The 27,247-nt window shown below is 41.9% G+C and overlaps 2 protein-coding genes across 7 annotated transcripts in view; both read right to left on the bottom strand.

The window, feature by feature from the left end:
- LOC123957214 (serine/threonine-protein phosphatase 2B catalytic subunit alpha isoform-like) overlaps positions 1–27,247 on the bottom strand; it is a 58,714-nt gene that overhangs the window by 16,684 nt on the left and 14,783 nt on the right. For 3 of the 6 annotated variants that reach the window (XM_046029851.1, XM_046029852.1, XM_046029853.1), the window contains 3 exons: positions 6,252–6,452; positions 3,352–3,476; positions 1,587–1,698 (listed from right to left, as the gene is read on the bottom strand). In XM_046029851.1, the coding sequence (XP_045885807.1) occupies positions 1,587–1,698; positions 3,352–3,476; positions 6,252–6,420 (406 nt within the window). In that variant the 5' untranslated portion in view covers positions 6,421–6,452. Of the gene's footprint in view, positions 1–1,586; positions 1,699–3,351; positions 3,477–6,251; positions 6,453–17,450; positions 17,658–27,247 lie in introns of those variants that run through there. The other 3 variants (XM_046029848.1, XM_046029850.1, XM_046029854.1) reach the window with 2 other exon arrangements.
- sting1 (stimulator of interferon response cGAMP interactor 1) lies at positions 22,143–26,120 on the bottom strand (the record flags this gene model as incomplete). The annotated part of the gene is made up of 4 exons (XM_046031418.1): positions 22,143–22,624; positions 23,109–23,295; positions 25,390–25,634; positions 25,982–26,120. Coding segments are annotated over 4 exons (840 nt in total), but the record flags the coding sequence as incomplete, so codon positions are not given.

The raw sequence follows: 27,247 nt of genomic DNA, 5'->3' as shown, positions 1-27,247 counted from the left end.
CTCTCCATCTGCCTTGTGTAGAGCAGGAGCTCATTATTGTTAGTCCACCAGTTTTCAGCTCCTTCCACACATACACACTTAAACATTTATGAAGACACTCTTGCACATGCATGCAGTGATAGTGCTTGCACTTGCACACACTTGTGGTGCACACACACATACAGACTCACACACAGCAGATGGTAATTGAGGGCGACCACTATTCGCCATGAGCACCAGGGGAAATTAGCTTCCTCGTCCCTTGGCCAATCAGACACAGAGGAGTGAGTCCCTGAGCCAATCATTAAGGGCCAAATTAATTTGCTGTTAATCACCCACTCTTGGACAGGACGCCGAAACTCACTGGCAGAGGAGACAGTCAGAGAGACAGAGTGTGAGACTGGAGTCGTGATTATTGGGAGAGGAAGTGGAAATACGGAGGGAGAGAAGATGTAATGGAGGGATGGATAGGAGTGTGGGAAAAGAGGGAGGATACAACCTGCAAGGATGGATAGGGGGCAGCTGACAGGCCTGCAAGCCTTTGAATTTCTCCACATGTTCAAGCAGTATGCATGGGGCAGTAAGACTGATACTGATTAGGAGTTTAGAGGGTGATGTAATTGTTTTAGCCTTTCAAAAATCCAAAAACTGAAGAGCAAGGGTGTAAAAAATGAACTGAACAGTGTTTTTGTCCTCTAACGTAAGTTTTAAACATCAGTGTGTCTGGCTTACTACCTACAGTAGTAACAGAGCGTTCATTCCTAGTCTAAGCTATTAGACATAACCTGAACATAACCTGTAACCCCATTTTATGGGGTTACAGGTTATGTTCACGATAGCACATCCACTGTGTAGTGACTGTGCGGAAGAGTGTCCTGGATGATACTATATCAGAGTGTAGGCTAACATTAACATTACGGTTGCTCTGTCCTGCTCAATTGGATTTGGGCAGGTTTACACCCCAGCAACTCCCAGCAAAACTCTCTATCTGACACAGCATTACATTTACCGATCACACCAGTAAGTCCTGATGTTTTAAGAGAAAGCTTTTTCTCTTAAAACACTGAAAGTGAAACTAACTGTTCAGACATACAAACAATAAAGCATATATCCAACCTCTACCTTCTTTGTCAAATTACGTAAGCTAAGCAGCTACTGAGGGGTTATGTTAATATCCTTTTCATCCTTCCACGACTAACTGGCTCTACACTGCAAAAACAAAACCAGTGCTGTTTCTTTACTTTCCTGCCTCCTACATGGATAATCATCAACTATTCAGGATGCTAACTTTTTGCGTGGAACAGACATGAAGCTTCAGCTTTAGTCTTTTAGCATTATATCATGTATAAGACCCCCTTTACAGGGTTCTTCTACAAACCAGTCAGCTGGAAACATAAAAAACTGCTATGTATCCCAGCTCATGTGAATGCAGAGCTCAGTTTAATTAGCTAGCTAGCTAACAACTGATGTATGAAGGAGTAGGTTTGGGGTGAGGTTAAAGAGGGAAGCACAACAGAAATGTGAGAGGTGAGGGAGGCACTGACACAAACATAGACAGACAAAAAGAGCGAATTATATTAGGAGGAAACACTGAAAGTGTTACTCACATTCTTGTTTGAAGGTGAAATATTCTGTCAGATGTCTACATTCATGGTTTCCCCGTAGAAGAAAGAGCGTCTTTGGGTAGAGGATTTTCAGTGACCACAGGTATAACACACACTAAAGGTTCCCCAGGGAAGAGAAAACATAAACAGCTTTACATTAGCAACAATATCATTAAAACTGCCAACATTTTGGGTACATTTATAATGCATTATGGTAAGTATGGTATGGTAAGTTGCAGCATACATACTGTCTTGTTACATATTAAGCTATTCACATATTTATTGTACAGTGCTATTTTGTAAATATATGTATTTTCTTTTGTTGCTTTGACATTTTAGGAAGTAAGGTCCAGTCATACCAGCATGGTAGGTGGATTTTTATTAACCTTTGGATGGAGCCAAGCTAGCTGTTTCCACCTACGTCCAGTCTTTATGCTATTATGTTTGTTTTTATTTGTTTGTTTTTATTTATGTTTCTTTATGCTTTTATGTTTACATTTATGTATGGATTAAACAAACAATAATGTGTTAATTTGTGAGTTTTTGTTGGATGAAGCTAGGCTAGCTGTGATCCCAAGTCTTTTTTCTAAGATAAACTAACCTCCTACTGGTTCCACCTTCATATTTAACAGACATGAGAGTAGTATCATTTTTCTCATCTAACTCGCAACAAGAAAGTGAATAAAAATATTTCACAAAATGTCGAACTTTCCCTTTAAACCACATACTACAGTGAAAAAAACTTTAGCACATCGTTGCCAGTCAGCAATTGAGCTAGAGTCATTTCACTTTTATTTCCACTCATTAAATTCAAACTGGAAATTCAAAGTGAGACACAGAGAATAATGATGTAGCCGTTACTAGGAATTCCTTCTCTGAATGAACCATCCACTGCCCAAATTAATTGAGCTGAAAGCAAATTGATCCTTACCCCAGTCTAAAGATAGACATAACCAGGATTTTGACAAGAATCATCCCAAATAAGAGTGTGCTGATTATATGCCGAAAAAACAGCTGTGGCTGGGTCTGACATATTTTGGAATATAAAAGCATCATGTTTTCACTGTTATCATTAACACTTTGTTAACCCTACAAATGGCTCAGAAGGTGTTCTGTTACCTTTACACAGTGTCATCCCTGCTCTACATTAAGTCCCGGTCTGTGTGCCCTTGAAGTGTGTTAGGAAAGTGGCCTAAATATTGCTCCCTCCCCTCCAAACTCACTCCATGTCAATGATACATCCCTTATGCCATGGTGGCCAAGTGGCTCAGCAAACTATGACATTCACCAAGTGCTCATATTATTATGGATTCAAAACACACTCCTGATCTGTGCATTTCTGTCAGACTAAGTAATCACAAAAATACCATATTGCACTCTACTTTAAAGAATCAAATGTCCAAACAGCCCTCTGGATATCTCCACTCAGTTTCCATACATATCCAGTAAGCAGCACTCTTCTTAGTGATTACTGACTTTTGAGTCAAATTTACATTACATCATTTTGGTATCTGTTCATTTTCAGACACACATTGTGATGTGTACATGTACATTTATAATACATTAAATACAGCCCAGTGTTGTAACTGTATACCTCAGGAGTGAAATAAACCTTGCTCCTGGAAAGTGAATAATAGACTTCAGGGCAATGTGCACTGTAATGGACATTGATTTAGTTGTAAGCTTTCTGTACAGTGAGCTTACACTGTTTTTCAGTGAATACACACCCAGTAAAATGTAGACAAGTAGATAAAGTGTCCATCCTCACCTCGATACTGAAGTAGCCCCTATCCACATAGTCCCCTAGGAAGAGGTAGCGTGTGTTGGCAGGAGAACCTCCCACTTCAAACAACTTCATCAGGTCGAAGAACTGACCGTGGATATCTCCACACACTGTGTAAATAACACACATCAATGTAAGCATCATAAAGGCCGTAGTTTTCAGCTGTCACACTAACATGTGGGACCATCTTTGCTTCAGTAGCTCCATATGGCCTGATTTGCATCTGCAGAGGTATATCTGTCCTGTCTGCTGATCTAGAAACATCACTCATCTGTCGCATGAAAATAAGCGATAAAATCATTTTGAGGTCTCTGTTTAGAAAACGCACTTGGGATTTAGAAAAGGGCCTTACACAGTTAATATTGACGTTGATATTCAACACAAAAAGTGAAAAATGCTCATGATGTCTATGCTCATGTACAATGTAGGGGTGAAACACTTTGTTGATTAACTGATTAGCTGATTGTCATTTACTGTGTAATTTGAGTCGCTTTTCAAGCAAAAAATAAATTACATTTACTGGCTCTAGATTCTTAGATGTGCGGATTTGCCACTTCTATTTGTCTAGTATGATATCATTCTGAATATCTTAGGGTTTTGGACGGTTAGCTGGACAAAATCAGTAAACTGAACCTTGGGCTCTGGGAAACTGTGATCGGCATTTTTTGACATTTTATTAACAAAACAATCACCAAGAATTTTTCTTTTCTTTTCAGTTTAATTGATAATTGTAGCTCTAACACTATTACTTAGTGTTGTGTTATAAATCATTATTAAAAAAACAGCACCCTACATTAAGTGAAATTTGTTCTAAATCATGCAATGCATAAAACTTACCTTTGTGACTAACTTCACATCAGCAATCAGACTTCAGCTAGCTTGCTTTTCTTTTCACATTTCAATGGTTGTGTTTCCAACAATTTTCCCACAGATTTGTTCCAAGTCACATCCAGGAGTATTGGATCTAATTTATATTAGGCTTCACATGCTGAACACTTCATATTTTGAAAGACTTCAGGACTGTCTGTCTGTATGATCTGGCAGCATTCATCTTCCCATCCGCCTCCCTCACCATCTGTCTGGCCTCTCCTTTCACTTTCAGTTGATGTCATAGTTCCCCCTCTGCAGCCATTTCACGATGGCCATTTTGCATCTGCCTGGCCGGCTATGTCTGTCTGTCTCTCCATCTGCTTGCCATGTACATGTCTGTTTTTGTGTCTGCTCCTAAGCATTCACTTTAATTTGAACTGGGAATTGGGAAATGCAAAATGGCATGAGTGAAATTGAACCGTACCTGTCTGCCTCCTCCTCCTGCCTCAGTATTTTCCCAGAAGCCTTCATGTGACATTCTAAAAGCCTGTCAGTTCAAATTTCAGCCATCCACCTGTCTGTCTGTTCACTAGTCGGTCTATTTTAGAACATTTACAGAGAGACTCCATCAAAGTGCTAAACTGTTTAGAATATCTCCTCAACATTACATTTGCTTAAAGCCCTCTCAACAAAACCCTGTACTATTTTCCTGTAGTTTTATCTATGAAATCTATAGGCTATTTCCAATCATTGTTAACTCAGACAAAAAAAATCCTCTCAGGTGGTTGTTTCTGGGTAAGAATCTGTATAAGTGGAGAAACTTGATAACATCAATATGTTGCTCATTGGGAATGAGCAGGTTTGAGAACCTCTGCACTAAGCTGCTTATGATCGGCTGTCTCTCCATCTGCCTGTCTGTCTGTCCTCTTCCCCAGGGATCTGTACCTGTGAAAGCCGAGCGATGTTCCCACACTGCGTGGGCAGCCCACGCAGAATTATCTCACCGCTCAGATTTGCATAAATGCGCGCATACACACAAACACATATATGCAAGGCATACACAGGTGCATTAACCAGTGAGTGTCAATAGGTTGAGAGTGTCTGAGTCTGCCTGCCTGCTTGTCTGTCGTCTGTGTCATCGTCTCAGAAACTTGTTTTCCATTTTGTTCTTCATCGATCTCAATCTCCCCCTACTCCTCCCTCCTCCTCGGTTCATACCATTTCCTACATGCAGATATCTCCACAGCTAGCTCCCGCTATTGTGAGGTGCGTGAGTGCCAATTGGTTCTCTCAGTGAAGTGCGACCGAACAACAGTTCAGATTATGGTAAAAGGGTGGCAGCTACATTTGGCAGATTAATGAATCAACAAATGGAATCTGATTAATACGTAATTACTGAACTTTCTGCCTTATGCTCTGCAGCACCATTCCTCCGTCGCTCTATCTCTGTTTGACTGTTGCTATCTGTGCCTTCCCTTTAAAAGTGTGTGATCTACTCCTCATCACTCATGCACACATATAAACACCTTTTTGGTGGGAGCTTGGCAAAGTGTTCTTGTGTTTTGTTTTTTTAGATAATTGGTTTTGAAATTAAAGTGTAGAAACACGGGGGCTATGTACAGGACTATTTCTTGGCCAGGAGAAGTTACCAGGCAATTAGGAACAAGTTGATGATCACAGTAAATGAGTGGTCTAGCACATAGTCCCCTGTAAAACGGTAAAGTGATGCTTTTACACTTGAGTTCTTTGTACAGATTGAACAAATGAGATATAACATGTTAATTAGTGAGCTAGCTTTTTCCCTATTTCCAGTTTTTATTCTAAGCTAAGTGAACTGGCTGCTGGTTGTAGCATCACATTAACCATACAGACATGAGAGTGGTATCAATCTGCTCATCTAAGTCTTGGCATACTTGAATACACATATTTGTTTGAAATTTCAAACTATTGCTTTCACTGACGTCAAGTTTAGCTTTCTTACTATTTTGTATTTTTGACTAACTGTACTGTAATTGTTTACTAAATTACAGACAAATTCACGCCCCATTCCTCCATTCATCATCACTACACCATACCCGTGACTGGTGCCTCAATGTCCAACATAGTGCGCTCCTGGCGCAGGATAGCGGCACCCTCATCGATGATGCGCAGGGCCACGGCCTCCTCCAGCCGGCCCTCCTTGGTGAGGTGAGCCTTGAGCAGGTCCACCCGCGGCCGGCCCTCGGCGTCAAACACCTCCTTCATGGTAAGCCGGTGGGCCAGGGGGAAGGGGACCGCTGGAGAAGTAGGTTGGGAGTGATGGAAAGGAGATGGAAGTAAGAAAAAGGTGTAGACAGAGATGGAAACAGTGGAGAATCGATGATGGAAGAAGGAAGGGGGATATAATATAGCAGATATTATTTGACATCAAGACCGGGGAAGAGAGTTTGAATGGGGGTGTGGATATGTAGATGGAGGTGCGTTAGATTATGGAGTGAATGAAAGAAGTTGATGCAGAAGAAAAGGGAAGAACGTTTATAATAATGCATAACATATATTATTCAACGTGTGTGTGTGTGTGTGTGTGTGTGTGTGTGTGTGTGTGTGTGTGTGTGTGTGTGTGTGTGTGTGCGTGTGTGTGTTTTATGGAGACCTAGGTGGGTTGCACTGAACTAGGGGCTGCCAGAGTTGTCAGGGCTGCCTGCCTCTGTTCTGCAGTAATGTCTCTCTGCCTCTGTTCTGCAGTAATGTCTTTCTTACATAATGAAGGCCCCCAGGGCACTGCTGGAGAGGGGGGTTGACTGACGACGGGGGTGATACAGCAAGAGCGCACAGCTGCACGTGAGGAGTCACATATACACATGCAAAGACACACTCAACAAAACGTTGACGCGCACACACACACACACACACACACACACACACACACACAAGTGGTTTTAACAAACAGGCACAGACTCTGTGGCAAAAAACAAAAGGCAGAGGCGCATAGACACATGCATACATCATGTATGGCACAATGGCTTTAATACGCATGATCGCATACGTGTGAGCCTACAGTGGTACACGCACACACATTCAAGCTCATAAAAGGTATTGTTATGCAGGATCCACAGAGCCTGTTGGAGCCCCACCAGTGCTAACACAGATAATGGCCTAGATCACAAACTAAAAACTAGGCCTGGCTCTCTCTCTCACACTCTCTCTCTTTCTACACACACACACACACACACACACACAACACACACACACACACACACACACACACACACACACATTTTCACTCTCTGTCACTTTGTCTCTGTTTTGCACTCTCTCCTCTTGCCCCTTCTCCTTTTTTTTCAGTTTTTTACTCCACTTTCTCGCTTCTGCTTCCCTCTCTTCCCTCGCTTCCCGTTGCTGTAACAGGCCACAGTCTCTTCAGTCAGCTTTCACACTGATGTCCATCATTACATTTTAATGTGATAGTCACATTTGATTTCTTTACAGTAAAAGTAGCTCAACAACCGCATGAAACCGCACAGCACGGTTTTATATAATCACCACTAAAACATCAGCAACATTTAGCCAGTGTTGCTAAATGAACCACCAGGAGGGCCACGGAAAAATAAACAAACCACTGGACAAATAAGTTACAATCAATCTAAATTAACACTTTATGTGTAATTATGAGGATTTTACAGTTATGCCTGTTGATGAAATTGCTTCTGACAAGCCATACAGCCATGGTTACTCTGCTTTTGAGCTATTTTCAGACTAAAGGACCATCTAGTCATTTGGATCTCACACGGAAATAAGGGGGGAGTTGTATGGACTTCACCAAAATGTATCACAGGGTAACCTAAGCCTTGAGGGACACCTAGAGACGCACCTGAATGCATTTTTAGACACGCTAAAGTACTTCAGGGATCCATGGGGTAGCCCCTAACACAGCCCAAGACACTTTTACGCACCTTAAGACTGAACACATCACACAAGAGCACCCTGAGACATCCCAGGACACCACGAGCTGCCAGGCCGCAGGATCTGTTTTACATCGATTGAGAACAGCGGCTCTACATGTTAAAACGCGCCCCAGGCTGTTAGAGAACATAAGCCAGAGAGAGAATGTATCATGCATGTTCATGTTTGTCTGACTTCATATTTATTTATAAACAGGGCTCAGTCTGTATGTGGCTAAACCTCTTCCTTCACTGTACTGTAACTTAATGTACTGCCTTGTACTACTGTACTGCACCATATTGTGTTGTCCTGTGCAACAAACTTTAATGATGCTGGTCACAAACAGCGGCATGCATAGTAGAAAAAAAGCTACAGTATTCTTTTGATGCTGTGTGTGTGTTTATTTCTGATTTGAGGTAAAACTGAGGCTTCTGGTGCGTGTGCATGAAAGAGAGAGAGAGAGAGAGAGAGAGAAGGAGTGGGAAACTCGTAAATTGTGTGAGCAGTGTGAAAGTAGGGCAGGTATGAGACAGTGGAGAGCAGCAGAGACACAGAGCTTGCGGAAGAAGCTATACTTGGGAAAACTATACTTGGCAGTTAGGGAATGGAGAGAGAAGAGTTTCACTACCAACACCATCAAAACAAGAAGGTCTTTTGCATCTGGCAACTGACCATTTTATGAGCGCACATCTCAAGGGGAATACTATTGGATTTCGGAAAAACTTAAGAGGTTCAAGCACACATGTAAAGGTTGAAGAAGGAAAGCTGTCTGGGGTTTAGAGCTGTAAATTATGAAGAAGCCACATCTGAATTTAATATTCATTTGATATGAATTTGTGAAACGTGGTACAGCTTTTTCTTCCTCAAAGCAATTTTGTTTGCAAGAATAAGGATTTTTGCCAATAATAACAAAAGGCTTTCTGAATAATGCATTAGAATTTGCAGGCCTGAAGCATGACATTAATGCAGAAGAAACACATTTACATTTAATACAGCACCCCCATTTACAATATACAGTATCTACATTCAGTAGTACAACTGATCGTCGCATGTTTACCAGTTTGTGGGCCATCTGTATTACATACAGTATTACTCAGTAGTGTTCATACCATAGATCTCTTTCATAGTAAGTTAAAGCCCAGGAATTTCCTTCTACAGCACTCAACCGTCATGCTTCTCAAATTAAACCATTATTAAAGCTCATTGTAATGTGCTTGTCTTGTTTTTCTCTTCCAGATAGAACATTTGCTATTACACAAAATCTGATGTAATTTAGCCTGGGGTTAGCAAACTACAAGTCAAACCAAAACATCAGAAAAAGAAGTGTAAGGGCTGGTATGTCAATAGGTATTCACCTCCCGTTGCTGAAGAGCTCCTAAGATTGACAGTCAACATACACATAAGCAGAGGTTGACCCTTTTCCCCTAAAACACCACCCTGTACTTATGGTGCGTTCCATTTGACTTGGGAAGTCAGAAATTTCAAAGGAACGCCCCCTTAAGTCGGATTTCCGACTTGGAAAGTCGGGAGAACTGCACTACCCCGACTTTGTGATCCAAGATGGCTGCTCTGAGTATCAACAGTTAGTGAAAACTGTAGTTTATACTGTTTATTAATACTTCTGTGTACTTGTGACTCAGATATATTCGTACAGTTCTGTCCAGCTGCTTTCTGTGGACCTGTTGATACAGTGTTTAGTATGAGTAAATACTGCACAATGCCTTTTTTTATCAACCGGTGTAACAGTAGCTAACCTGGCTAGTTGTAAACAACAGCTGGCCGAGTGAGGTTTTCCAACTTAACTGGAACGCCATCAAATCAGGTGTGACGTCATTCCCAGCTCCGACTTCCGAGGTAAATGGAACACACCACTACAGTGACTAATGACTAACTGATCCTGGTAGCTTGATGCACACACTGAAGCTAGCACTAACACACAAGCACTGTTTTATCAAATTCTGCTAGCTGAAGGTATGGGGGACCTTTCTAGTTTGACTGTGAATTTTTTGAAGACTTTTTAAAAGCATAATAATAATAGGAGGGTCTTGTCTTTATTATTATAATTATTATATTCATAGATGTATTTCAATACATTTAGCCTGTGACACTACATTCAAATAATAATAATGTTAGCATAAAATAGGGACTGTTCTAGCTTAAGATTCTGTGTAAAGACAACAAGCAGTTCACAAGCTTAATTATTCAGATGTAGACCCACCTGTCAGGAGGACCATAAGGCATATGTCATGGTAGCTATGCACTACGCACTATGAAACACAGTCTACTTATAAAACTCCATGGTTTGCAGTAAAGGAATGAATTGATTACGCTTTTGTATTTCATATTGTTTATATTTATATGTACAGGAAGTGCTATCCATAATACTGTAAATCTACATTTTGCAGCAACTAGGAAAGGACAAGGGTTAACTTACAGAAAAGAATCTCCAAAAGCAAAACTAATAGCTAATGGCTAATAAGCCACTTATGGGCAAACTATGAACTAGGATGTATTTTGTAAATTCACCGGTCCACCCTGCAGTGTTAAAAACCAGCTGACTAGCACAGGTACATTTACAGTAATGTTGATTAATGTGCTTTGTCCTTATAAATAAATGCATGAAATAAACAAAATACTGTACACAAAGTGACAAAAAATGTCAGAGGGAGTTCTATACCATTTATCCTACACAGATATTAGCAGTGTAAAGATGCTGTTGGCTTGACATACAGTAAGCTCAGAGCATTAATGCCACACTTCTTAAAGAAAGTGATGGTGGGTAATATTTCTCCCAAATGCTGCATTTTTTATGCTCGGTGATGGTGCCAAATGTTTTAACCTTGTGAGGGAACTTCTGACAATCTAAGCTGTCCTTTGTCTGAGTACAAATGACAAACACAGCGAACTTTCTGAAGTACAGACAAGTGGAGTGAAAAAAATGCCATTCATCCAGAACTGTCCTTTTCACTGAAGCAACCAATTACACGATGGATGGGGTGCATGTGAGGTGAGCTGGACCAAGGGGTGTAAGATGAGCAAAGAGGTGAATGCATTTTTTTGCTGTACTTTGTACTGTTCCTGTCTTCTGGCCCACTCTCCATAGCTGAACTCCCCAGTGTGGAATTTATTAAGCGCCAAAGCTGCCAGCTCAGCCAAAAATCTCCACATCACAGCGCAGTGAGGGGGAGCCTGAGAGAAAATCTATGACACAGCTTTCAACCAAATCTCCTAAATTTGTCTGGGCTGGCCTAATAGCCTAACTGGAGCAGAATCTGATCAGAATCATCTTGTTATTGTGCACATCCTCCCTAATGGCTAAAGTTAATTGTGGGGATATTTCATCAGATTTAATAACACCGGGACACCATTCACAACGAGACGGGCTGGTGCAGGATGGAGGAAGTGACAACATGCGAGAACAGACAGATTGTAGAAATGACTGTAGAAGTCACCCGTGATCCATCTGTCCTCATTTGTGTGTGTCCTCCAAATGTTGCAAAATATGACTAAATAGGTATAAAACAACACAAATGTGGGTTTCTCAATCAGCTGGTTGTCAGATAATGGAAAAGACAAGGAAATAATTTTTGGTGTTGAGCACCATAGGCCAGTTGTTAAACTGCAATAATGAACATGGCAAAAATGGTACATAAAAAGTAATTACAGAAGCACATAAGAGTAGTCCTTTATGTGCTATGCAAGCTTAGAATCAATTCATTAAAGTGCAACACTGTGCCTGCCCAGACTGTATCTGTCTGGTGTTCATCCAGTGACATCGACCAGAACTGATGCATGCATGCCTCTATGTGTGTGTGTTTGTATGTTAGATGTGTTGCCCTCTACAGGACCTCATCTAAAGTGATCACACACACACACACACACACACAAGCCCAAAGATCAGTTCATCCCGCTGCCTGTCTCTGCATGAATAAATGAAGGAGGAAGAAAGAAGAATGAGAGCAACGACTGAGGAGAGAGAGGGAAAGCAAAAATTGGGGTGTATGAGAGAGGAGAGCTATGACTATTCACGTGCATATTGTGTGCATGTGTGTGAGTGTGTGTGTGTGTGTGTTAACTGTCATTTTTGACCCAGATCAGCTAACATAGATACGTGGATCTTTGAAGGTGGTGGTGGGGGGACAACTAAAGATGTGTTTGAAGTTGTTCAATTAATACACACTACACACATGAAGGACCATCTGTGTACACAGACAGACAGACACACACACACAAAGACACACCCACAAACACGCGCACACACACACACACACACACACACACACACACGCATGCACACACAGAAACAACGGCCCATCCCCTAACAGCCTGTCCTCATTAGACAATCCCTTTCTCCCTCTCTCTCTCTGTGGAGTACCTTCTCTATAAATAGCCGTTGCCCTGCCACCCTCCCCACAGGGTACACAGAGACCTGTCGAGGTGGGACCCCTGGCTCACAAGGATAACACCAAAATCCAACACACACACACAGCTCACACAGGGCCCCAAGGGAACCATGAGGGAATGGAACAGCATGTAACACTAAAAGGAAATATGCCCAGTGAGCCCCGAGCTTTGCCAGAGGTGATGTGTGTGTGTGTGTGTGTGTGTGTGTGTGTGTGTGAGTGTGAGTGTGAGTGTTTGTGTATGCATGAGTGCATATTGGATATGGCCGCACTCAGCTTTGGTGAATACTCTTCACACATTCATTGATGTTTAAAAGGTCACAACTTACAAATGAGAAATATCACCTTTGCACCTTGAAACCTTTGTTGTCAACAGGGACTACTGAGGCCAAAGGAGCTAGGCTGTTGGTTTCAACAATGCTAGCTTGCTACTATTATTATTGTCATATCGTTCATGGTCTTTCTAAACTGCATTATCAGGCAATTTAGAGCACTGGCACCCTACCCCATATATGAGAAGACAATTGGCAGCAAAATTATCTCTGTGTAGCTCTATCCTGCATTATGCTAGCACACACACACACACACACACACACACAGTATGCTAAGTAATCATATGACACGTGTAGCAACTGAGGCCGGTTGGCTTGTTAGATGAAGTTTGAGAAAGACAAACAACATGAGCAAAACTAGTTCACTTCTGTGTATTAGGTGCACCTTGAGCAGAAAAAGATGATGGTACACACATGAGGTGAGGCTTAGTTTATATTTGTGTTGCTACTCAGGACTAAGAGACAATTGAAGTGCCACTGCAGTCATCCTCCACTGACTGACTTTAGTTTCATTAGGTACACCTGCTGTGAAATCAGATGCAATAAATTGTTTCTTAATGAAGCTTATAATGTTCACTTTTTATTGACATGGTGTCAGAAAGGTGTGGATTGAACTCGAATGTCATTTTTGAGGTTGTGTGCCTTTCTCACGCCGTACAGTTTGACTTGTCATAGCAGGAAAAGTACAGGTGTAACTAACATTAATAATGTACCTATTCCATTTAGGTGAATGTGTCAGTGAGTCAGCCTGCACGTTCCAAGGGCCTTGAAGCTGAGACAGCTAAATGGAACACAGCCATGATTAATGTTGTTAGTCACACCTGTGTTTGACCTGTCAAAATATCCACCATGACAAAGGGTCATTGGATTGCAATAAATTGAAAGGCATTTTGAATATTTTAACCATCCATACCATTGAAAAATTATCTTATCAAACAAACTTGTATCGGTGTTTCAACTGTTTTTTCCACCTTCTAATTGGCTGCTGCATCCAATGAACAGTGTCAGAACCAGGGCTATTATTTTTATTTCTTTATTCTACATTTACAGATTTTTTCCCCCTGTTGGTTAATCATTTAAATCTGTGTCAAAATCAGATACAACAAGATGTCCATGATTTACAATGATATGAAAAGTACTAAAACAAGCTAGTCCTCAAATGTATGAAGCTGTAACCACAAAATGTTTGGTACTTTTATTTGATCAAGCTTCTCATGGCATGTCTGGTCGCACCAAGTCCTAGAAAACAATGCCAATAGACCTTTTTCACAGCAAGTAAGCTCTAAGATCTGAAAGTGTCCCAGTAAGCCCTGAGCACAATACCAGGACTCTGAAACTAGCTGATCTATGGGAAGCCGTCATCATTAATGTTATGTTAATTTCTATATAAGGCAGAAGTCGTGCACTGGAAGTGACACAGTACACATCATCCACGTGTTTAGGAATCAAGCATTAGCCCAGATGTATCACGTTGCTAGTGCCTTTTTCCAGGTTTTACAGTCTGATTAATCCATGGAACGGCACTCACAAAACTGTGCCATATTGTCCATTTTCCACACGTTACACATTTCACTGATTACTTTTTTTGGTCAATAGAGTTTTTCAGCACTAGTTGTGTGCTTGGACATTGTTCAGCAGTCTCCTTACTTTGACACTCACCTCAGGATTCTAGGAAATCAACGGGGAGATTAAGCCCTACCAAGTTACTGTACCAGCCTCCATGTATGCATTGTATTTATGTATTTGTATTCGCTAGTAGTTCTGCACACCCAAGATTCCTTGCTGTTGACTCATGGGTAGAGATGTGTTCTTTGTCACCAGTGAATAATGGTACAAGGAGACTGACAGCATGATGTCTCTTCTCTGTTTTACCAACTATCAACTAGGATTCATGCATCACTACTGTAGATACAGTTATGGGTCTGGCATGAAGTAGCAGTGACAGAGCTGCCATTGTGTTGCTACAAAACGCCTTACTATGTACAATTCAAAAGGCAATATTTGGTGGAGACTACATAATAATTATATATAATTATATAATCACAATCTCACATTTTGGCCCTCACACACACGCACACACACACACACACACACACACACACAGGTTTGCATTAAAAGTGAATCAAAAAAGGGTGTGAGAAGTCCATTGGTTAAGTCAGAGGGTTCTGTCCTGCCACTCAAGAGAGTGAAACTCTACTTGCCTTGTCTCTCTTTTTTTTGTCTTTTTCTCTTTCCCTCTGTGCCTATCTTTCTCTCCTTTGCTCCAGCTACTTCACCTCCTCTGTGGCCTTGTCACATTCTCTCCTGCCCTCTCTCCCTCACCTCGCCCCCACACTCTCTGTCTGTTCCTCTTGGTATGCTTTGTCCTTTGGCTCCATCTCTGTGCGCTTCTCTCTGCTTAATATCACTAAAATCCATAACGTGAGGAACTACCGGGCAGAGTCCATCCGCCAGGAGTTATGTCTCTTTGACTGATGCCCCCTTCCCTTTCCAGCTTCATACACACTAAATCATTCTCACCTGACTGATGAATGGCTGTGTTGTTTTGGTGCATGTTTGTTAGAGAAGGTGCATTTATATATGTGTGTGTCCATGTGTGTGTGTGTGTGTGTGTGTGTGTGTGTGATGGATGATGTATGAAGATATAGGCCGCTTAGTTTGTTCCAGTGTTGAGGCAGCTGAGCATCGGTGGCCCAGCTGCATTGCAACACACATGCAAACAGAAATTAAGATGTAAAACTACACATGCACATGTGAACTCTAGAGAGGGGGTGGTGCTACTAATTTGGGGGCAAAGATAGATAAGTAATGGGTGGATTGGGTTTCAGTGTTAAATTGGTTGCAGTCAGGGGATCCAGATTTCCAAGCACCGCCCCTGCACAACTGCATCCATGTAGTTACACACATACACGCACAGCCATCCTGTATGCATATGCACATGCGGTCTTTAAGTCCTACGTGCAAAAACTGCAAGAGCCCTCAGCCCCCAGCCCACCCCACCCCCTTCCAAGCACGACGCATGCACGGAATACCGGGGCATGCCCGAGCGACGCATCCAACTGTCAGCTCCGCTTCTTCCGGCAGAGAGACCTTGAGAGTTTATTAAGGGGAGCCAGTGGGAGTGACAGCCAGCCAGGCGTCGCCGCATGTGACAGGCTGCGTGCGTGGAAGCGCCGCTGCCATGCCAGCCTTGTTGTGACCCGACAAGCACGACTATCTGTGCGAGCTCCCTGGATCATAACCCGAGCGGAGCCCCTCCTCGCCTCCCCATATAGCCGACCACGCGTAAAGGAGAAACAGACACTCTCATAAACACATTAAATATTCCATAATCCAGTGATGCAATTACACCATTAGGGCAGTGTGCATAGCCATCGGCTCGGATAGGCAGCACAGCATGCCTAAACTCAATTTTGTCTCTCATTCGACACTCTGGGAAACAAGAGGGGAAGCCAGGGAGACCTTTACGGAGACGCGGAAGAACCGTACGCACGGGAGAAACACAATCACCCGCTGACATTCAGGCCTTACTGAGGAAACGTCGACTCGCAAATCCATCATGTGCCCTCGCGCTTTTAAAGCGTCATCAGCAAACATCAGGCTGATTTCATCTTATAGGCCTGTAACATTATAATTAAAACCACACTCACAGGTATTGAGGCGCGCGCTAGGCAAGGTAAGTTGTCAGCCTACCTGCCGTTTAAACAATTCGATTACCTCCCTTTGGCTCAGATTTGGCGAATAATAAAACTAGCTCGCAAATGTAGGCCACCCTATAGATGTAGCCGGCACATCCAACACTGGGGCACCACGGAGACGTGCAGCTAGAGGTGCAGTACATGAACACTAAGACATAAAGCTCAAAAGCCACCTATGAGTCTCCGAGTGACAAGTCCCCCGTAGCATCTTGCCCTCCCTCTCTCCCCCATCGTTGCTTGCATGCAACATCATCCCGTGACACCATCCACATCCACAGCAGAACCACAACACCAAAGATCGCAGGTTATGCGTAACATTTATTTACCTTTATGTCTGCCTTTCGCTGTCATCGTCACACTGCTTGATGTTTCATTGGAACAAGATGCTCATCTCCCTCTCTCCCTCCCTGCTCTTCCCTCTCTCTATCACTCTCTCTCGGCTGTGTCTCTGTAGGGTATTATTCAGTAACACGAAACCACCGCTAGGAGTGGAGCGCGTAAATGGAGCTCATGCAGCACAGGGTGTCGCACAACAGCTTTGCCTATACATAGAGGAAGAGACATCCCCCCGTTAGAACATGGGGTAATGCCTCGGTGAGGGGGTGAATTCTAATAGAATAACGAGGGAAGACCCTGATTATGGCGTATCATATTGGATACCCCCCACCCCATCCCCTTCACCACTACCTCTCTCCCCTAAAAGGTCCAAGGCACATGCATGGTGACTCGCCAGCCAAATAGGCTTCTTTTATTATGAGGTGGGAAAATAATAAAAAGGGATGGACTCAAAACAAATAAAACGTGCGAATGAGAGACACAGGTGTACGACAGGGATGCAAACAGAAAAAAGAGATGAGTTACAGCAGAATTACTGGCACATAGGTAGATCTCACTGGCCGTGCAGGATTTGGCATGCCTACATTTGATCACCCGGTCGGCGGGACTTGCGCTGCAGTCGGACATCCTGGAGTCGGGACGGGAACAGAGCCGAGAAGGGTGGGGGGAATGGGGGCTCTCTCTTCTGTCAAGGGCCGAGACTGTGGTGTCGGGTCCTCCGGCAGGCGTGGAGAATATGCGCGGTTGCTGGGTGCTTTTCTTGCTGCAGTAGTGGCATCACTCGGTGGAGTCTCCGTGCTCTCTCGGACGGGGAAAGCCTGCTGCTGCGCCTGCGGTGACTTTGGGGGAGGATAGGCGGATACCTAGCAGCTGTTGTGGCATGCTTGGATCCCAAATTTGTTACTGTTTTGTTTTTGTTTTTTTGAGAGGGGCGTGTGGTGCTGGTGTTGCGGCGGTGGAGTAGGGGGTGGGGGTGGACTCTGGAGGTTAGAGGGCGAAGAGACGCCTTGGAGAGAGAAGAGACGCGCAGGCTCTACCTCTCCAGGACGCCTCTGCAAGCGGTGCCGTGCGGCTGGCGACACCCCGGAATGGCGAAAGAAGGAACTCCCACGCAAAATCACGCACACGCGGGAACGCACACACATACATAGGCTACTCTCGGACTGATACTGCCATCCTGTGGAGGCATTGATTACAGGGCTTTCCCCCTTAACGACTCCTCTGTGAAGTGTGTGTGCGTGGGTGCGCGCACGTGTGCATGTAGCTGTACAGTAGGTTATTTGACAGAAGATCACGTGGGCCTATAGGATAGTATTTTCCTTTATAAGAGATAAGAAAGCAGAATAAATCAAAGGCTAAAGGTAATATGTTAATACCACTACTTAAAGCATGCTGGGAGGCTGTAATGCTCAGTGTACCAGAAAACAAAATAGTGGTTGGATAGGATAGATAAGTATTGAGGCAAAAAAATGTAAAGTCCTGCCAAATGATGGATGCAACCACCTGCAATCTGCAATGTCCCCATTTCAGGTTCAGAAGTTGCATCTCTCTACTGTCTGTGATAAAAGATTTTAAAAATGCCCCACTCCCATAAAGGACACCATTGCATACCACTAGCCCTAGACTACCACACAGATCTGACCCGAGTTAAAACCAATATTTGACACTGCACCAATTTTCACTAGTCCTGCCCAATTACTCTAAAAAGAAAAGCCAAGGCCATCAGAATGATTTGAAAGATGAAAAATTTACATGTAAAAATTCTACACACAGGAGGCTTTAATGATAACATGCTAACAAATGTAGCCTACATGTTTATGCTAATGTTACACAGAGCAACATTTAGAGCACTGGTGCTGGGCAATGTTGCCGTCAATGGTAATGAGTAAAGATTACTACCGTAATCCCCTTCTACCGCCGCTATCTGTTCAAAACATAGTCGGACTTGCCATCAGCAAGACTGCCCAGCAACATTGCTCAAAAAGTTGCCCCGTCTATCATCAGCTTTAGTACTTTTTTTCATGCAGTGAAGAGTAGAACAGAGGCTGTGGGGAATTTGGTCAATACATTTTTATGTTTCTTGTCAAAAACTAAAGTGTTGGTCAAGTATTTTTGACCAATTAGATGGATTAGTCAAAGCGTCACAAAATGGGCACTGAGATTGTTGCATGCACGTAATATTACATTAGATGAACTCAATGTTGAGTATATACCATACTCAACAGCCCTGTGTCTGGTGTGGAATCCTTCAGGTTTCTGGGTTCCACTATATCCCAGGACCTGAAGTGGGAGCCCAACACTGACACCATCATCAAGAAGGCCCAGCAGAGGATGTACTTCCTGCGTCAGCTCAGGAAGCTCAACCTGCCTAAGGAGCTGCTGATCCAGTTCTACACAGCCATCATCCAGTCTGTCCTCTGCACCTCCATCACTCTCTGGTTTGGATCTGCCACCAAAAAGGACAAGAGCAGACTACAACGTACAGTCAGGACTCCAGAAAAAATAATCGGTGCCAACCTGCCCTCCATTCAGGACTTAGACAGGAAACATCACTGCAGATCCATCTCACCCCGGACACAACCTGTTCCAGCTCCTCCCCTCTGGTAGGCGCTACAGAGCACTGTACGCCAAAACCAACAGACTCAGAAGCAGTTTCTTCCCACAAGCCATCACTCTGATGAACAGCTGATTTCTGACTCACAGTGTCAGGAACAATTCCTGTGCAATAACCCAGTAACTCTGTCTCTAATCAGCCACCTGTTTACTGGTTACTACTATTATTTATTTATTCACCATTCTCTATTTCAGTGCTGTTCATACTATGTCATATTGTATATTCTGCATACCAATACACCTACCTCAGGTCATAAGGTCATAGGTCTTTTTTATTTTTTCCAGCATCCTTTGCACTATGCTCCATCACACTGTGTACATGTGTACATGTATGCATGTATGTGTACCTGTATATCATATCCACCTTCAACATGTACATAATGAGAATAATAGTTTACTCTTGCATCCTTGATCACTGCACTATTTGTCAATATGTCTATATTGTTTTGTTCATAGTGTGTATATTAGTGTTGTTTATACTGTAGTTTGTGTCTGATTATTTATTGTATTTTATTATTATTTTATTATTGTGTTATGGTATTTTTGTATGAGTAAGCACATCATGAGAAATGTACAATCCTGAGTCAAATTCCTCGTATGTGAACACATACCTGGCAATAAAGCTGATTCTGATTCTGATTCTGATTCTGATTGTGCTGTTGACCAGTTTTAAAAGCAAAAGCATGTTTTGTTTAACTCCATAAGTGGTCTGGAGCAAGGCAAGTGAGCTGTACAGCACCTTCTTAACCCTTGACCCCTCATCACAAGTGTGTGTTTATAAGCAGTTCTACCAAAGAGTGATACATACATGTAGGGAAAATAAATTTAATGTTGTGTTCTCAGGTTGAGAACCACTGACCTGTCAGGCCTACTTCATCATGCACAGTGCCGCTGAGCTTAAAACAATGCCCCACATTGTTTGATATTTTGTCTCTAACTGTGTACATGCTACATTTGCACCTTATAAATCATCTGGATATGCAGTATTCCAAAGTTGTGTTGATAATTCAGCATGGTTTGGATCAGATCCCTCTGTCCTTATCTCACCGCTGCCTCTACATGTCTGATGCAACCTCACCGAGCAGTTTCAGGTCATGAGGTGTGTGTGCATGTGAGACACCGAGAAACAGGCGCGGTGTGAGGTGTCATGTGACTGTGTCTGTCGTTTATACAGTCATAAAACACAATTGTACTTGTTTTTCCCTTGTTTCACACTGTCCTGGTCTACCTACAACTTTGTTTCACCCATAATGAATGCCCATTTTCCCTTCACAATGATTATGTTTGATAATGATTGTACTTTCCGTTGCTTCAACAACATTTGCACAACTTTAAATCTTTATTGAGACAAAGTGTTTTCATTTTAACTATCCGCTCTGTCCCTTTCTTTGAAAGCTCATTGAGGTTCAGTTGAATAGTGAAATAGCTAAATGCAGGACGACTGGACACTTTTGCTCTAGACTAATTTAACGACATATTAACTGGATGGGCTGATGTTGGCAGAAGATCACATCCTGATCTCTTAACAACACTTTCCAGTTGCAACACCTCCTTGGCACTAAAGCAAGCTCTCTGTGTTCAGTCTGAGGGTTTTCCACAATTGCAATTAAAGGTTCAGTGTGTAAGTTTTAGTGACATCTAGTGGTGAGGATTGCGAATTACAACAAATTGCACCCACCCCTCCCCTATCCAAGCGAGTAGTATACTGTAGGTACAGTGCCCCAGACATGACAAAAGACATCGTCTATGTGATAGCAGAGAGTTGCCAGTCAAGAAATTAAGTTTCTTTACATAGATAGAATAAATGTAAATGTACCAAAGTAAATGAAGAACATCTCAAAAACAATTTCATCTAGTGCATCAAATATGACCACTGACTGTTAACAGGAAAATGTAAGCCTCACTGTTTCTGCACCACAGTCCATTATAAACCACATAATACATGAAGTTTCGCTTTGCTTAATTAATTAGATAAGCAATCTGCAAATCTTACCAAAATGTCTTTTTTAATTTTTTAACACATAGTAGTACTGACAGCCATAACTTCAGCTTGTGGTAAATGTTTTCCACCAGGGCTGTAAAATGTGAAGTTTAGCTACTGATCTGAGCTTCCCTGCTGTTACTGTTTAAATGCCAATAATATTCATCAGCTGATTGTCTCACGAAGGTAACGGCACATTTCTGTCCACGTAACAAAGCAATAACAGAGCGCTGTAGAATAACTACATCAAAGTACAATCCAACTACATATTTTTTCTACCAGGGCAGTAAAAGTTTAGCGGGCAGATCTGAGCTTCGGTGCTGTAAGCTGCCATTTTATGGCCAATTAGTGATCAGCTGATTGTCTCAGGAATGTAAGCCAAAACAGCGCTGGAGAATATACATGAAATTAATCCAACTATGTACGTAGTTTTCATTTGCATCGCTAAAGTCCGACTAACTTAATTAGCCTACCTGTCCAGCAAAAAACAGACATCAGCCCCACATCAGAGCCTTCCATACTGTATATTATTATTATTATTATTATTTCCTCTTCTTCGTGGTATGCATTCAATGTAGTGACGGTTATACAAACATAACGGTTCAATGTAAGGTCTTTTATACACCACTGAAAATATAGTTATGAATATTATTTTGCATTTATGTCAATAAATCCTCAGAAATATTATATACTTAACCTTTAATGTTGGTCACAATGACACATAATACTGTTGCCAGAGACTCTGGCAATAGTCACTCACTAAACCATTAAACACAGAGACGGTCAAATGAAACATAACTCTTCTGCTAAGCAAAGGTGTGGTCAATTTTTTAAATTGCTATTATCTGTCAGGCTGGTATATGTATAACAAGACTATACTATGACAAAACAGTGTTTATTGTCTTCCTTGATAATCGTCGGTGTTCTCAACAGGTTCTTTGAGAGGCAGAGGTCTCTCCAGGCTAAACATGAGCGTGGGCTCCCTGCTCATTGGGTCGGGGTGGTGCCAGTAATTGTTTATGGGGAGGGAACTTGGAGTACTCGACAACGGGTGCTCCGTCTCCTGGTGAGGGGGTGGGGTGAGGCAGAACTCCTCTTTCTCCTGCTGCTGCAGGTGTCTGAGGATGGCCTTGGACAGGAAGTGAGGGTCGTCCTCTTGCTCATCTAGAAGAAGAAGCAAACATTATCGATGTTTTGTTCGAGCACCCTGCCTCTAATCATTGTCATTGTTTTTCGCTCATTTCTTTTTAAAAAGGTATCCTTGTGAAATAAATGATAATCTAATAACTATGCTAAAATCGCATGATGGCGTATTTATGCTGTGAAACTGGGTTTCTTACTGACAACACAAAGATTAAAAAGTTCACATGAGAGCAGAGATAACTGGACAAAGCCTTTATCCTTCATTTCAGTTATACTGTGTGGCATAAGGCTGCTGACAACAATATAAACAATAAACAAACTTTTTTTTTTTTAAACACACATACTGCAAAAGAAAACCATAAATACACAAATCCTGATTGTCAATCCTTGTGGAGGGGCGGATAAGCTAAAAGCTGAAATCCCCCTAAAAGCAGTCTGTCTGATGCCACAATGTGCGTATAAAGTTTCCCCACACACACATACACACACTTGGCTGTCTTCCTACCTTTGAGCAGGATGAGTGTGTAGCGGTTGCGACACTCCAGCGAGTGATCCAGTATGTCCTGCAGGGTCCTGTAGAAGAGCAGAACCTGCTGTCTGCGCTCAGGCTCCCCGAAACCAGCGCTGCTCTCCTGGGACATGCTGTAAAGCGTTAGCAGAGGCGTTGCATACTCCACCACACACTCATGGGCCTGTTTACACACATACACACACACACACACACATTACCAAAAACAGAGACAAAACAGACACCCAGAGGTAGATACATCACAGAGGACAAGTAATCCTTTAAAAGCTTGTGGAATTGTGGCACAAGAAATGTTTGATTACCATGTTTTACAGGTAGATGGTGCTGTTACTGTGCTTTGCAAAATTATATCTCCGCAGGTGAATTTCTTAGATTTAGTCAGGAGGTGGTACTGGTGCTGTGCTATGGAAGGGAAGTGTGTAAAAACGGTGCCACTAGTCTCAGTCTGTCTTTTATAGTCTCAAAACATGTTTTTGGCAAAGAAAAATAAAAGAGTATTTTAATGTGTAGTGTGTAGAGTGGAAATAAATTCCGTAATAAGGCCCTAACACTGGACAACCAGAGGTGAGTTATCAAGTCAGCAAAATGACACTGCAACATCAGTTACCACAGTAATATCTACCAAAGTTTGATTTGAAAATTTAAATCTGACACTACATTAAATATACTCATGCAATCAAATCAATTTTGTTGCTAATCTTTGACATATCATCCCTGCTTTTTATTTAATAGAAAATAATAACTTTTTTGTGTTTTTTGTAATAAATATTGAAATGATTCAAATAATTAAACTGGCATTTAAAGGGTTAAAATCCTGAAAATTATTGATTTTTTGGTAGTTTTGAGCAAGGTAGAAGTTGTGTAAGTGATTTATGAATTAAAAACAAAAATATCGATATATGATGATTTAAGAGAAGTTTTTTTGTGCGTGTATGTTTTTGCCACGAAGGTGTCGAGAAGGTGCCAAATTTGAGGAGGGAACAAGGGTTAAGGTATCAAAAGTAGTACAAGGCTACTCGTTATGGAATTATATATTTATAGAAATATCATTGGAATATTACCACTGATTTTCATTTTAATGTTCTAGCTGGCCATATTTGTATCAGAGTTTAAACAAGTAGTCTGGACAGAAAAACAATTTTAATAGTAATTTTTCAATCAGCAACTCCAAACATTCTCTGGTTTTATACCATTGTCAATTTAAGTCTTTGGGTTTCAGACACGCCACTCTGGACAGTTATCACTATTTTATGACATTTTATAGAGTAAGCAATTATTTCAGTAATTAAGAAAATGTTCATCAGATTAATCCACAATCAAAACAAACACTAGCTGCAGCCCACATTTGTAGGATGGTGACATGTTTTGTTACAACTCTTAATCTGTACGGTAACCATAGCTGTGTAAATGTAAAAGTATAACAGTTCCCTCTGAAATGTAGTGAAGTACCTCAAAATTATATTTAAGTACATCACTGGACTAAATGGTATAGGGTCAAACATGGATTATCACCTTATTCTGTGTAATGACATAACATCATTCTTGTAATCACTTTGATATAATTCTGGTCTCACATGAAACTCAGGATGCTGTCATGCAGCCCAAACTTACTTTCCTTCCACGCAACTACAGAGGTGGTTTTGAGTACAGTCAGTGTTAGATTTGCTACATCAAACATATTGAATATAGAGCACACTGACGTGCTATCTTGAAATACTGAAAAAACTATGCAGAAACTGCCCCTCGAGTCTGCCACTTTCTACAGTATGTTTCATTTTAGCTGTGCAGTCTTTACAAATCTGATCAAAGGATAAAATACCAGCACACTAAGTCTTTCAACTCTCACTGGCAATAAGAAGACAGAGGCTAAGTTGAATTGCAGCACAAGTAACTCAGTGGCATTCAAACTGCAGGATCTCTTATTTAATTTTGACTGAACATTTTTGCTATGAAACTGAGAGACATTTCTGAATATAATCTGCTTAAACTGTGATGGCTAACCTCAGCGGTTTGCAATCCAATTTAAGATCTATAACATAAAATAAAGGTACACAGGTCTGAGGGAGACTGGAGACCTGTTTCCTTTCCTTTATCTCAGTGCATGCTGCGATTTTTAAAAAGAACAGACAATGGATGGATGGCATCAGGCTTTTCAGCTCTTATGTCAACATACGTGAAAGCACTTCAGCATGTGTTCTTACAATCTAAGATCTGGTATAATCTAAATCTGTATCTATTATATTACACCCCTGCCTACCTTTCCATCCCCGTCCAGTACTCTGTAGACGCTGTGCTTGTAGACCCGCCCCCGGACTCCCGCCCTGTTTATTTCATTGTTGGGTAAGTTGTCATAGAAATGGATGTTGTCGTCCTCGTCCTCCAGCTTGTGAGAAATGTTGGCGTTGAGAGGTATGAGAATAAGGAGCTTCCTGGAGCCACGACTCCTGAAGGGGCTGCTGGCCTGATGGGTGGCATGAAATGCTGTGATGGAATCCTCCAAATCTGAATGGACACACAACACATTATTTTATATCACTTTATTCACATTCAGCCATATTTGTAGAATCACTATAATGTAGTGCAAGGTGCAATACTATGACTCTGTAAACCACAACGGACAGAGAATACAGCTGAAGTATCACCAAAGATTAATATTTGATGGGGGTGTAGCTTAGAGGTTATTCTAAAAACAGACTTGTAGTGTATAGCCAATTAAATTGATTATATTGTGTAGTAAGTAGTAAGTAAATTCCACAAACTGGTACTCCAGTGATGGCTGTGTAATGTTACATGAAGAAGGACAAGCCAATTGGAAATGGTTTGTGTGTGTGTGTTTGGATGTTACTGACGCGGTAGCACGAGTCGCAGATAGCCCAGGTAAAAGGACCAGGCCAAGCCGTGGGCCACGTTCATCTTTCTCCGCTCGCAGATGTCTGACACCTCCACCTCTGACGGGCCCTGCACACCAACCACAGAATCAAAATCAGAAGAATGTCACAACACATCACCTGTGCTCAGGAGTCGCCTGACACCTTTGGGAAGGTGTCAGGTGAAAGAAAAGGGCATCCCTGCACCCAAGCTGCCCTTTCCTATATAGGAGGTATATTTTTAGATTTAATTCAGTGCGGAAGCAGGGGACAGAGACTGGGGCAATGCTGCCAGTTTGTATAAGGAGCCTGAGGGAACAGCGGGGTCAGAGTTACACTGCAAGTCTTTGAGAACAGCGGGAGTGCTATGGTCATTCTTGCTGATGAAGACATATTTTGAGCCTATTTTTACTCCAGAAATGTCATATCAATTACAATCAACTGATGCTTCGGGAAGTGTTCCTACATAGGGACGGTTCTGTCTTAAGTGTTGAGCTCTAATGCTAAAATTGAGCTATTTTTCACTTCTACTATGCTGTAAGTACGCGCTCAGATTCTGATCAAATAAAAAAACTAAATTAATGAAGAATGTGAAGAGAAAGATTCACTCTGTAGGCTACCATTTTTCCAAGTGTTTTTAAAGTATATAATTATCTTTTAGAGTTGTTTAGTTTAGTTGATTCACATAAGCAGGTTGCTGGTTTAACTGTTTTACTTGTGCCATGATTTGTATCTTGGCAACATGCTAGTAAGCCTAACATGTTGTTAGCTGGGTATTGTTAGTTAGTATGTTGACAGCTGAAGTGTATGATTTTTTGCTAGCACAAGTAGCATGTGTCTCAAAGTGTTAGCTTGTTAGCTTGCTCCCACTTCATGTTAGTGAGGGGTGTTGGTTATGAGAGGGCTCAGCAGATTTATGACAGCACAACCTGATATCCACTGCAGGGCTCAGAGGTGTTGTACAAACACTAGTCGTCAAAGGTACGGTGTTGAAGGAGGCTTTGTCTAAGAAAAAGACACCAGAAGCATTTTCCCGGGACAGTGACTGGCTGCTAAATAAGTTATATGGAGTATCTTCTGAAACATAATCCTAAAATTGGTTTCTAGCCTTTGCTAAAGTATAAACAAGGTTGCAATGCCCCAGATATCCACTCCATACATTTAGCCTAACCTGTCATTTGTTACATGAAGAGATGTCTAACTAATGGCATCCTGGAAGCACAGAAAAATACTTAACCTTGGTAGTAT

The sequence above is a fragment of the Micropterus dolomieu genome, linkage group LG19 (genome assembly GCF_021292245.1).
Source record: "Micropterus dolomieu isolate WLL.071019.BEF.003 ecotype Adirondacks linkage group LG19, ASM2129224v1, whole genome shotgun sequence".
NCBI lineage: Eukaryota > Metazoa > Chordata > Actinopteri > Centrarchiformes > Centrarchidae > Micropterus > Micropterus dolomieu.
The sequence above is the reverse complement of the archived record's forward strand: the minus strand, read 5'-3'. Positions and strand labels throughout refer to the sequence as shown.